Raw genomic sequence first — 12,500 nt, 5'->3', positions numbered from 1 at the left:
AGAGATGGAGCTACATGTTAAATATATTCTGTGTTATCTGTCTTCCAGGCCATAGAGATGGAGCTACATGTTAAATATATTCTGTGTTATCTGTCTTCCAGGCCATAGAGATGGAGCTACATGTTATATGCTGTGTTATCTGTCTTCCAGGCCATAGAGATGCAGCTGCGTCAGATGGAGGTCTCCCAGGCCAACCGCCAGGTGTCTCTGCTGACGTCCTTCATGCCAGACTCCTTCCTGCGTCACGGAGGAGATCACGACTGCATCCTGGTGTTGCTGCTCATTCCACGGCTCATCTGTAAGGTGTGTGAGATCTGATAAACTATCTGTAAGGTGTGTGAGATCTGATAAACTATCTGTAAGGTGTGTGAGATCTGATAAACTATATCTGTAAGGTGTGTGAGATCTGATAAACTATATCTGTAAGGTGTGTGAGATCTGATAAACTATCTGTGAGGTGTGTGAGATCTGATAAACTATCTGTAAGGTGTGTGAGATCTGATAAACTATCTGTAAGGTGTGTGAGATCTGATAAACTATCTGTGAGGTGTGTGAGATCCAGTGATGGGGAAGTTACTTTTAAAAAGTAAGGAATTATAGTTCTCGTTACTTATCTAAAAAAAAGTAATTTGTTAGGCTTTGTGATGAATTCATCTCAATTAATCACATTTTAATCGCATATCAATAGGCCTATTTGACCTGAGCAGTGAGCTTTTTTTCTACATGGGCAATAAAACAAGTAGTAATAATAATAGTGATAATATTATTTACATAAAGACACTTTTCAAGGAGAACATGAGAAAACAAATAAAAACAACTTTATTAGAGAAAAACTAAGACTATGGAATAAAATAAATGAAAGTGGAATGAGATAGCAATATTCCAGAGGTGGGTTTGAATTTATAGGTGGTGGCATGTCTCTGAGTTTTGGGAAGTGCATCGTTTTGACAGGTCTGCCTGCTGTGGACAGTGAAACCCTGACCATTAAACACGGGTAGACGCAACGATACAGTCTATCATTCATTGTTAAAGCTCCAAATGATATTCCCATTCGTCTTTGTGTCTGCCCGTGTAAACACAGCGAGTGTGAGGGGTTGGGGAACGGATGGAAAGTACATAGTGTTAAAACTAACGTTAGCTCCCATGCTAGCTACTAGCTTCCCTCGTCAACAGAACACCACCACAGATCGGGTGGAAGCTGCTGCTATCACGTTGCTTGTGCCCGTGGATGGGAAATAAGATTTAAAAGGCTATGTAAGCGTGGATGAAAGGCAAAGCACAGATGTGTGCAATAAAGTTGTGTCGGATCTGCCTGTGCATTCCGTCTACTGCAGTGCGCGTGTGTTCTGTCAACTTCTGTGTTGTGAGTCTTGTCACTGGCTGCTGAATGCATAGTTAAAGAGCGTCATAAGCATGCGCCCTTCCTGCGCTGGAAGTAGCAGATCTACAAGTTATCTACCCGTCGCAATGCACAGCACGTTGGGCTTGTACATCTGTGTTTCTCCCGCAGTTTATATCGATTCACAACTTTATTTGCCCCCTTCACTTCAGCAGCACAGAGACGCCTGTGTGATAGACTCACGGAGCTGTATGGCGAGACTTTTTACACTGATCACATAAGTTGACATAACGCCATAACGCGGTTAACACACGCACAGTAATTATAGCGCCGTTATGGAATGGGAAATGTAAAGCGTTGGGTTACAGATGATTGCAAATAGTAGTTACGTTATGTAACGTAACGCGATGTAAGGGCGTTAGTCACAACACTGGTGAGATCCGATAAACTATCTGTAAGGTGTGTCATTTCCACACATCCGGTACATCCTGTACCCGGCCTGTACCCAGCCTGTACCCGGCCTGTACCCGGCCTGTACCCGGCCTGTACCCGGCCTGTACCCGGCCTGTACCCGGCCTGTACCCAGCCTGTACCCGGCCTGTACCCGGCCTGTACCCGGCCTGTACCCAGCCCGTATCCAGCCTGTACCCAGCCTGTACCCGGCCTGTACCCGGCCTGTACCCGGCCTGTACCCAGCCTCTACCCAGCATGTACCCAGCCTCTACCCAGCATGTACCCACAACACATCGGGGTGTCATAACGGTCGTTGTCATCTCCCCTGCAGGCGGAACTGATCAGCAAGCAGGCCCAGGAGAAGTTTGACCTGAACGGAGGAGAGACTCTGCAGGGACCGCCGATGAGAGGATCCAGAGGGGAGCAGCTCAGCTTCGCCTCTGGACTGGTCTACTCCCTGGGTCTGTTACAGTCTACACTGCACAAATACCTACAGTAAGTCTGTTACAGTCTAGGTCTGTTACAGTCTACACTACACAAATACCTACAGTAAGTCTGTTACAGTCTACACTGCACAAATACCTACAGTAAGTCTGTTACAGTCTACACTGCACAAATACCTACAGTAAGTCTGTTACAGTCTACACTACATAAATACCTACAGTAAGTCTGTTACAGTCTACACTACATAGATACCTACAGTAAGTCTGTTACAGTCTACACTACACAAATACCTACAGTAAGTCTGTTACAGTCTACACTGCACAAATACCTACAGTAAGTCTGTTACAGTCTACACTACATAAATACCTACAGTAAGTCTGTTACAGTCTACACTACATAAATACCTACAGTAAGTCCTGTCTGTTACAGTCTACACTACATAAATACCTACAGTAAGTCTGGTACAGTCTACACTACATAAATACCTACAGTAAGTCTGTTACAGTCTACACTACATACATACCTACAGTAAGTCTGTTACAGTCTACACTGCACAAATACCTACAGTAAGTCTGTTACAGTCTACACTACATAAATACCTACAGTAAGTCTGTTACTGTCTACACTGCACAAATACCTACAGTAAGTCTACAGTCTAGGCCTGTTACAGTCTACACTACATAAATACCTACAGTAAGTCTGTTACAGTCTACGCTACACAAATACCTACAGTAAGTCTGTTACAGTCTACACTACATAAATACATACAATAAGTCTGTTACAGTCTACGCTACACAAATACCTACAGTAAGTCTGTTACAGTCTACACTACATACATACCTACAGTAAGTCTGTTACAGTCTACACTGCACAAATACCTACAGTAAGTCTGTTACAGTCTAGGCCTGTTACAGTCTACACTACATAAATACCTACAGTAAGTCTGTTACAGTCTACGCTACACAAATACCTACAGTAAATCTGTTACAGTCTACACTACATAAATACCTACACTAAGTCTGTTACAGTCTACGCTACACAAATACCTACAGTAAGTCTGTTACAGTCTACACTACATAAATACCTACAGTAAGTCTGTTACAGTCTACACTACATAAATACCTACAGTAAGTCCTGTCTGGTACAGTCTACACTACATAAATACCTACAGTAAGTCTGTTACAGTCTACACTACATAAATACCAACAGTATTTAAGAGGGTCTTTAAGAGGACAGTGTGGGGGTCTTTCATCATGTCTTCCTCCCCCACAGGGCTCTGACCAGCTGTAATGTGGGGGTCTTTAAGAGGACAGTGTGGGGGTCTTTAGAGTCTTTAAGAGGTCTTTAAGGGGACTCAGAGATGTGTTTATCACCTCCAGGGCTCTGACCAGCTGTAATGTGGGGGTCTTTAAGAGGATGGGGACCCTGTACTCAGAGATGAGCGTCCATGAGCGTTCTCTGGATCACTTCATAGACCTGCTGCACAAAGACCAGCTGGACGAGACCATCCAGGTGGAGCCGCTGACCAAGGCCATCAAATACTACCAGGTATACTACCCCCTAAACCCTAACCGCTCACCCCCTAAACCCTAACCCCTACCCCTTACCCCCTAACCGCTGACCAAGGCCATCAAATACTACCAGGTAACCCCTACCCCCTAACCCTTTGGGAACCACTGTTCCAGCATCTGTACAGTCTCCTCCTGTCAGTAAACTGACTGTCTGTTGTCTTATTACAGTCTCCTCCTGTCAGTAAACTGACTGTCTGTTGTCTTATTACAGTCTCCTCCTGTCAGTAAACTGACTGTCTGTTGTCTTATTACAGTCTCCTCCTGTCAGTAAACTGACTGTCTGTTGTCTTATTACAGTCTCCTCCTGTCAGTAAACTGACTGTCTGTTGTCTTATTACAGTCTCCTCCTGTCAGTAAACTGTGACTGTCTGTTGTCTTATTGCAGTCTCCTCCTGTCAGTCAACTGACTGTCTGTTGTCTTATTACAGTCTCCTCCTGTCAGTAAACTGACTGTCTGTTGTCTTATTACAGTCTCCTCCTGTCAGTAAACTGACTGTCTGTTGTCTTATTGCAGTCTCCTCCTGTCAGTCAACTGACTGTCTGTTGTCTTATTACAGTCTCCTCCTGTCAGTAAACTGACTGTCTGTTGTCTTATTGCAGTCTCCTCCTGTCAGTCAACTGACTGTCTGTTGTCTTATTACAGTCTCCTCCTGTCAGTAAACTGACTGTCTGTTGTCTTATTGCAGTCTCCTCCTGTCAGTCAACTGACTGTCTGTTGTCTTATTACAGTCTCCTCCTGTCAGTAAACTGACTGTCTGTTGTCTTATTACAGTATCCTGTCAGTCAACTGACTGTCTGTTGTCTTATAACAGAATCATCCTTTCAGTAAACTGACTGTCTGTTGTCTTATTGCAGTCTCCTGTCAGTAAACTGACTGTCTGTTGTCTTATAACAGAATCCTCCTGTCAGTCAACTAACTGTCTGTTGTCTTATAACGGAATCATCCTGTCAGTCAACTGACTGTCTGTTGTCTTATAACAGTCTCCTGTCAGTAAACTGACTGTCTGTTGTCTTATTACAGTCTCCTCCTGTCAGTCAACTGACTGTATGTTGTCTTATAACAGTCTCCTGTCAGTAAACTGACTGTCTGTTGTCTTATTACAGTCTCCTCCTGTCAGTCAACTGACTGTATGTTGTCTTATAACGGAATCATCCTGTCAGTAAACTGACTGTCTGTTGTCTTATTACAGCCTCCTCCTGTCAGTAAACTGACTGTCTGTTGTCTTATTACAGCATCTGTACAGCATCCACCTGTTGGACCAATCAGAGGACTGCACCGTGCAGCTGTCCGACCACATCAAGGTAATTCAAACACTCCCGCGTTCTCAGATCAGATCAGATCAGATCAGATCAGCCAACACAGGGTTAGTCAACAACCTGTGCTGGAAGTAAGACTGTAACGGTAGCCACGCCCCTCAGAACATGGGACCATAATTTTCCAAAAATAATATTATGACATTAGAAATGAGACTTTAAACTAGTGACTGGAAGCAAAAAGTATTCATGACCATGTTTATTAAGATAATACAGTCTAGGTGAAGTTGGGCCCAAATACATGGACTTCTATGGGGCTATGGGTTTTTTTTTGGGCCCAATGACAGCGCCACAACAGGCCCATTATATGAACTGTCAGGAAATCCCGATTTCCTCAGTGGCTTCACAAAATATCTGTCTGACTGCCACCCTGGTCAGGAGATGTTAATGTTGTTGTGTTATTCAGTTCATCCAGAGCGCTCTAGACTGCGTCTCGGTGGAGTCCTGTGGTCCTTCCTATCTTCGGGTCAGGAGATGTTAATGTTGTTGTTGTGTTGTTTAGTTCATCCAGAGCGCTCTAGACTGCGTCTCGGTGGAGTCCTGTCGCCTGCGGTCCTTCCTGTCTTCGGGTCAGGAGAGCTCCAGCCTGGTCATCCTCCTGAAGGATCTGGACACTTCCTGTTCCGACGTCAGACACTTCTGTAAGAAGATCCGCCGCCGCATGCCTGGAACCGACGCCATGGGAGCGCCCAGCGCTGTGTCGTTTGGACCTCAGGTAACCCCTGACCCCTATGACCCCTAACCCTATGACCCCAGTGGGCAGTACCAGTCCCTCCCTGTCAGTGAAGCACAGCCAGTGATGCCTGATTTATTCTTCGTCGTACAACGTGTTCCGTGCTGAAATTAGCTGATCTGCAAGCTCACGACACGTTGTGAGCTTGTAGATCAGCTATTTTCAGCAAGCAGAGATATGCAGGCTGTGAGAACGCCTGCATAGGAATTAAGTCTATGGGCAGGCTGTGGTAATAATAAGGTTTTATATGTCTGGTCTGTGGTAATAATAAGGTTTTACACAGAGCCCATTGGTTCATGGGCTCTGGTTCATTGTGGTCATGTGACGGATGTGATTGACAGGTGTCGGAGGGGCTGACAGAGGTCAGAGGTCATCTCAGCAGGGTGGTGGCGGTGCTACAGGAAGTGGCCGCGTCCGGAGCGCAGATGGTCGCCGCGCTCTCCGAGCAGGAAGGAGTAAACGCCCTGAAGCTGGAGGACACGACCTTTAGCGCTGTGGAGCAGGTGACCTTTAACCTTTACTACTGGAGGTCACGACCTTCACCTCTGTGGAACAGGCAGACTTTATATTAACTTTAAACTGGATTAACAGGCAGACTTTATATTAACTTTAAACTGGATTAACGGGTAGACTTTATGTTACCCCCAAATGTTAAACTGGATTATACAACAGGTCGTTTCGAGGAAGCAATCTGATTGGCTGAAACAGCCTTCTAGCCGTGCTTCAAACCAGCATCATTAAACGGCTAATCAAAACAAACAATTCAGCTGCTCTGTTCTCCCAGAGAGCAGCAGACTGGGTGGCTAGGCTAGCTAGTTTCTGTTCTCCCAGAGAGCAGCAGACTGGGTGGCTAGGCTAGCTAGTTTCTGTTCTCTCAGAGCGCAGCAGACTGGGTGGCTACTGGCTAGGCTAGCTAGCTAGTTTCTGTTCTCCCAGAGATCAGCGGACTGGGTGGCTAGGCTAGCTAGTTTCTGTTCTCCCAGAGAGCAGCGGACTGGGTGGCTAGGCTAGCTAGTTTCTGTTCTCTCAGAGAGCAGCGGACTTGGGTGGCTAGGCTAGCTAGTTTCTGTTCTCCCAGAGAGCAGAAATGTATTGGGACATTTGTGGTCTTCAGTCTGTCTCTCACATGCTGTCAATACCTAACTCCCAGGATATGGGACAAGACTCCCAGGCACAAGATATATGATGTTCCGAGACTGCGATGCTAATGATCATTTTGTCATATTTTGACAGACACACACACACACACACACACACACCCTCTCTAAAGCGGATGTGTTTCCTCCTCCAGGTGTTTGGGTCCAAGGTTGATGCTCAGCAGTGTTTGCGTCAGTCCGTCAGCTCCGTCATCTCTACCATGAACAAGATGGCTACTGCCATGCAGGAGGGAGAGTACGATGCAGAGAAACCCCCCGTTAAGGTACGATACGATGCGGACAAACCCCTCATGCTTCCTTCAATGCATGAGGAGTCCAAGCTGCTTATTTTCACCTGACGGGGAGAGGGGGATTTCCCTGGTTGGACGTAGCATGTGGACCAGTTCCTTTCCCCTCCATCAGGTGCCCCGGCTGGCCAGGGGGAGGTAGTTTAGAGACCAGGATTACTGCATGTTTTTTGTGAGGGTACCTACCCTAGGGGACACGGGGAGAACATGTGAGGGTACCTACCCTAGGGGACACGGGGAGAACATGTGAGGGTACCTACCCTAGGGGACACGGGGAGAACATGTGAGGGTACCTACCCTAGGGGACACGGGGAGAACATGTGAGGGTACCTACCCTAGGGGACACGGGGAGAACATGTGAGGGTACCTAACCTAGGGGATACGGGGAGAACATGTGAGGGTACCTAACCTAGGGGACACGGGGAGAACATGTGAGGGTACCTACCCTAGGGGACACGGGGAGAACATGTGAGGGTACCTACCCTAGGGGACACGGGGAGAACATGTGAGGGTACCTACCCTAGGGGACACGGGGAGAACATGTGAGGGTACCTACCCTAGGGGACACGGGGAGAACATTCCACACAGAAAGGCCTTTTCGCCAACCCCACCTCGGCTATGGGCACTGATGATGTGGAGATCATCAATATGTCGTCAGTAAATGCATATTACTCACTGTGTGTGTGTGTGTGTGTGTGTGTGTGTGTGTGTGTGTGTGTCTGTGTGTCTGTGTGTGGGGTGTGATACCAGACTCCTCCAGTAGAGGTCAGGGCAGCAGCGGTCAGGGCAGAGATGATGGACTCTGAGGGTCTGGGAGTGAAGCTGGAGGACAGAGAGACGGTCGTCAAAGAACTGAAGAAATCCCTGAAGATCAAGGTCAGTAATTCTGGTGATTTAATCTAGGGGGCGCTAGAACCCCACGGCCCCAACGCCCCCCCCCCCCCCAGGGCGAAGAGCTGAGCAGATCCTAATAACCCCCTCCTCTCTCTCTCTCTCTCTCTCTCTCTCTCTCTCTCTCTCCCTCTATCTCTCTCTCCCCCTCAGGGGGAGGAGCTAAGCGAGGCCAGCGTGCGTCTCAGCCTCCTGGAGAAGAAGTTGGACACGTCGACCAGAGACGCAGACGACCGCGTGGAGAAGATCCAGACCAGACTGGACGACGGCCTGGCCCTGCTGAAGAAGAAGGAGAAGTAGGAACCATTAGTTACACTATAGAGACTAGACTACTTAGATCCAGACCAGACTGGACCACAGCCTGGTGTCCTCTTGTCCTCCAGGGAGTTTGAGGAGACCATGTTACATTAAATGTTGTCCTCCAGGGAGTTTGAGGAGACCGTGTTACATTAAATGTTGTCCTCCAGGGAGTTTGAGGAGACCATGGATGCCCTGCAGGCCGACATCGACCAGCTGGAGGCGGAGAAGGCTGAGTTGAAGCAGCGTCTCAGCAGCCAAACCAAGACCACCGTGGACAGCATCGCACAGCGAGGCCCGGCGGCCACTGGTATCGCCTCGCTGGTCCAAGGTTCCTCTGGAGGTGAGTTTACTGGTTCCTCTGGTTCCTCTGGTGGTGAGTTTACTGGTTCCTCTGGTTCCTCCGGAGGTGAGTTTACTGGTTCCTCTGGAGGTGAGTTTACTGGTTCCTCTGGTTCCTCTGGAGGTGAGTTTACTGGTTCCTCTGGTTCCTCTGGTGGTGAGTTTACTGGTTCCTCCGGAGGTGAGTTTACTGGTTCCTCTGGAGGTGAGTTTACTGGTTCCTCTGGAGGTGAGTTTACTGGTTCCTCTGGAGGTGAGTTTACTGGTTCCTCTGGAGGTGAGTTTACTGGTTCCTCTGGTTCCTCTGGAGGTGAGTTTACTGGTTCCTCTGGAGGTGAGTTTACTGGTTCCTCTGGAGGTGAGTTCACTGGTTCCTCTGGAGGTGAGTTCACTGGTTCCTCTGGAGGTGAGTTTACTGGTTCCTCTGGAGGTGAGTTTACTGGTTCCTCTGGAGGTGAGATTACTGGTTCCTCTGGAGGTGAGTTCACTGGTTCCTCTGGAGGTGAGTTTACTGGTTCCTCTGGAGGTGAGTTTACTGGTTCCTCTGGAGGTGAGTTTACTGGTTCCTCTGGAGGTGAGTTTACTGGTTCCTCTGAAGGTGAGTTCACTGGTTCCTCCGGAGGTGAGTTTACTGGTTCCTCCGGAGGTGAGTTTACTGGTTCCTCTGCGAGCTACGCGAGCTACCGGTAGCTCGCGGTAACCTTTCAAGTCAATCGCGAAGTGTCAGACCCATTGGAATGCAAATGCTTGCCTTTCAGGCTGCCTTTATATCCTACTCGTCTCTTTGTAAACGCTTCTGATTGTGATTGTGGGTGGGGGGGGGGGGGATGACGGGGACCAAACGGCGGTGAAAAGTTGACTTCACTGACTGATTTATAAACGGCTTTGAGTCATGACACGATAGCCAAGTAGCAACGCAGCACCGTATAGCCTACATTACTTCCATGTTGCGTAGCACTGTCCAATCTTTGGTATCTTTGGCAGCAGCAGCTGTAGGCTATTTTGTCACGATCGCGTTAAGGAAAACCAAACGCTACACGCGGTGCAGGATTATTATTTCATGTGAATCATGTCAAAATGAAAAGATGATGATGTGGTTGGCACACAGCGCAGCAGCAGCGCAGCACAGCGGCCCGAGAACACAATAAGAAATATAACATTATTATTCTCCTCCTCCAACAACTCGATAACGTTCTCATTTTAGTTTGTTACTCATTTTCTGAGCCATGCAAATAAACAACAACCAGCACTGACTGGAGACGGAGAGGTTCATGTGCCCTGCGCGTAAAGCGTAGATGATCAATTGTACTTTTAACACAATTCACATTATGAAACAGTAATAATAATGTTAGTGAAGTAGGTATGGAGACATGGGAAGACCTCTGTTACCAGAAACAGGACAGTCATTGCGTCAGCATGGATGTAGCCTCGGAAACACAGACGTTATATTTCCAGCACAGAGGTGAGGGGGGGTATCGTTTGGGGGTAACGTTTGCGGCTTCTATCCGTTACTTCTCTGACACAGCGCAGTTCAAACAGACTTCAGCCAGTACTTCTTCAACGACACTGCACGCTGAGAGCCACATACACAGCTGCATTTGGTTTTTAATTAAGGGCGCGTTCTGAATAGACCAGTCTGCAATGCAAACTAATAGGCGAGTGCACTCCAGGGCATATGCAAAGGGAAAGAATGACTTCTGTCCGTGACAATAATCAATGCTACAGTTTGAATTCTGTACACACGCACACATAGAGCAAAAAATATGATAAATATGAAATATGAAAACTTGTTGAAGTACAACGCATGAGTCAAGTAGCTGCTTTTGTATCAAACCCTTTCCTCTTTACTGAGCCTACTGTCATTGAACTGCTGTCCGATAAAATGCAGGATGTGTTTGCATTAACTTCAGATATTTAAATGGAGATTATTGGATTAGTAAGTGACTGTCACCTGCAGGTCAGAGCTAAAGAGAAGGAATTTTGGTCTCTTGTGAGCAGAGAAGTATCCCCTGATTGTGTCGTGTGCACTCAAGCTGCATGCCTACTTTGGTTCCACGTACTTATGTGAAATGGCCTTTTCACAAATGAAAATAATAAAATCCAAGTTTAGAACTCGTATGACTGACTCACATCTTAATGACACCCTCAGACTGGCAATCACTAAATATGAACCAGATTTCAAAACGCTTGCAGATAAAGTCTCATTAAAGGTGGGCTGACCCTGAGAGTATGTCACCATATCTGTGCAAATATATATGGTCATGTTATGCCTATGTCATTTGAACATCTGCCAATGTGAATATTCATTGAAATGAGAAACAAGGGGCACGGTGGCACAGTTGGTAGTGCTGTCGCCTCACAGCTAGAAGGTCCTGGGTTCGATTCCCACTGGGGACACTGTGGGCACTGGCGGCGTGTTCCCTCCTCCGCGTCATCAGTGCCCATACCCGAGGTGGGGGTTGGCGATAGGGCCTTTCTGTGTGGAGTTTGCATGTTCTCCCCGTGTCCCCTAGGGTAGATACCCTCACAAAAACATGCCGTAATCCTGGTCTCTAAAACTACCTCCCCCTGGCCAGCCGGGGCGCCTGATGGAGGGGAAATGAACTGGTCGGAATAACGTGTCCCTTCCACGCGCTACGTCCGGCCGGGGAAATTCCCCTCTGTCAGGTGAAAAGAAGCAGCTTGGACTCCTCATGCATAGAAGGAGGCATGAGGTCAGTCCGCTGCCCCCCCAGGTTGGCAGAGGAAGTGTAGCGCCCAGGATTACATTAGATAATTCGGACTGGGTGAAAAAGAAAACTGGGTTACAAAATCGTGGGATAAAAATTAATTAAAAAAAAAGGAAATGAGAAACAAAATATTTCTAATACTAATTATTTCTAATTTGTCTTAATATTATTTGACATTGATAATATAACTTACTATAAGTATTTATTCTAATTTAAGCTTTAGTCTTTGTGTGGATGTGTGCACATGCATTGAGCCTGTCAGAAATAGCAAAAAAACAAGTGTTTTTTCTAAAACGTTTTAGTGGTAGATCTTGGCTTACAATTGGGAATAAAATGGGCTCTTGGGCTTGAAAAGGTTGGTTACCACTGCTCTGGAGGAACCAGTGGGACCAATAGAGGTTCATGTCTCCATCCAGGTGGACTCTCCTCTCCTCAGACAGTGTGTGTATAATAGAGGTTCATGTCTCCATCCATAGGACTCTCAGGACCAGTGGAGGTCGTGGACTCTCCTCTCCTCCGTCAGCAGGTGGAGGTTCAGCGTCTGGCCATCAAACACCTCCAGAGGCAAAGCAACAGACTGAAGGTAAACTAACCCCAATATAATATAATTCAACTATGAGTATACACTAGGGATGCACAGAAAATATTCGGCTAAAAATGGCTAAAAATTTATTTTCGGCCTATTCGGTTTCGGCTCAAATAAGCCGAAAAATATCACCGAATAGTAGTAGTGGTCCTAAAGTTGTGAATCGAACTAAACTGCGGGAGAAACACAGATGTACAAGCCCAACGCGCTGTGCATTGCGACGGGTAGATAGCTTGTAGATCTGCTACTTTCAGCGCAGGAAAGGCGCATGCTTATGACGCTCTTTAACTATGCATTCAGCAGCCAGCGACAGTCGCATCACAACACACGAGCAGCAGTCACGGAATGCACAGGCAG

The 12,500-nt window shown here is 47.0% G+C and overlaps 1 protein-coding gene across 2 annotated transcripts in view; it reads left to right on the top strand.

Moving 5' to 3' along the window:
* The window catches only part of LOC308331700 (dynactin subunit 1-like), a 61,924-nt gene that overhangs the window by 41,427 nt on the left and 7,997 nt on the right, over positions 1–12,500 (top strand). The window contains exons 14-24 of one of the 2 annotated variants that reach the window (XM_080787192.1): positions 151–303; positions 2,124–2,287; positions 3,616–3,784; positions 5,041–5,109; positions 5,624–5,836; positions 6,196–6,357; positions 7,146–7,274; positions 8,049–8,174; positions 8,343–8,485; positions 8,657–8,829; positions 12,034–12,140. In XM_080787192.1, the coding sequence (XP_080643318.1) occupies positions 151–303; positions 2,124–2,287; positions 3,616–3,784; positions 5,041–5,109; positions 5,624–5,836; positions 6,196–6,357; positions 7,146–7,274; positions 8,049–8,174; positions 8,343–8,485; positions 8,657–8,829; positions 12,034–12,140 (1,608 nt within the window). Of the gene's footprint in view, positions 1–150; positions 304–2,123; positions 2,288–3,615; positions 3,785–5,040; positions 5,110–5,623; positions 5,837–6,195; positions 6,358–7,145; positions 7,275–8,048; positions 8,175–8,342; positions 8,486–8,656; positions 8,842–12,033; positions 12,141–12,500 lie in introns of both variants that reach the window. The other variant, XM_080787191.1, reaches the window with a different exon arrangement.

The sequence above is a fragment of the Protomyctophum bolini genome (assembly GCF_963924005.1).
Source record: "Protomyctophum bolini genome assembly, chromosome: 2".
Lineage (NCBI taxonomy): Eukaryota > Metazoa > Chordata > Actinopteri > Myctophiformes > Myctophidae > Protomyctophum > Protomyctophum bolini.
Note: the sequence above shows the minus strand (reverse complement) of the source record. Positions and strands in the feature narration are given on the sequence as shown.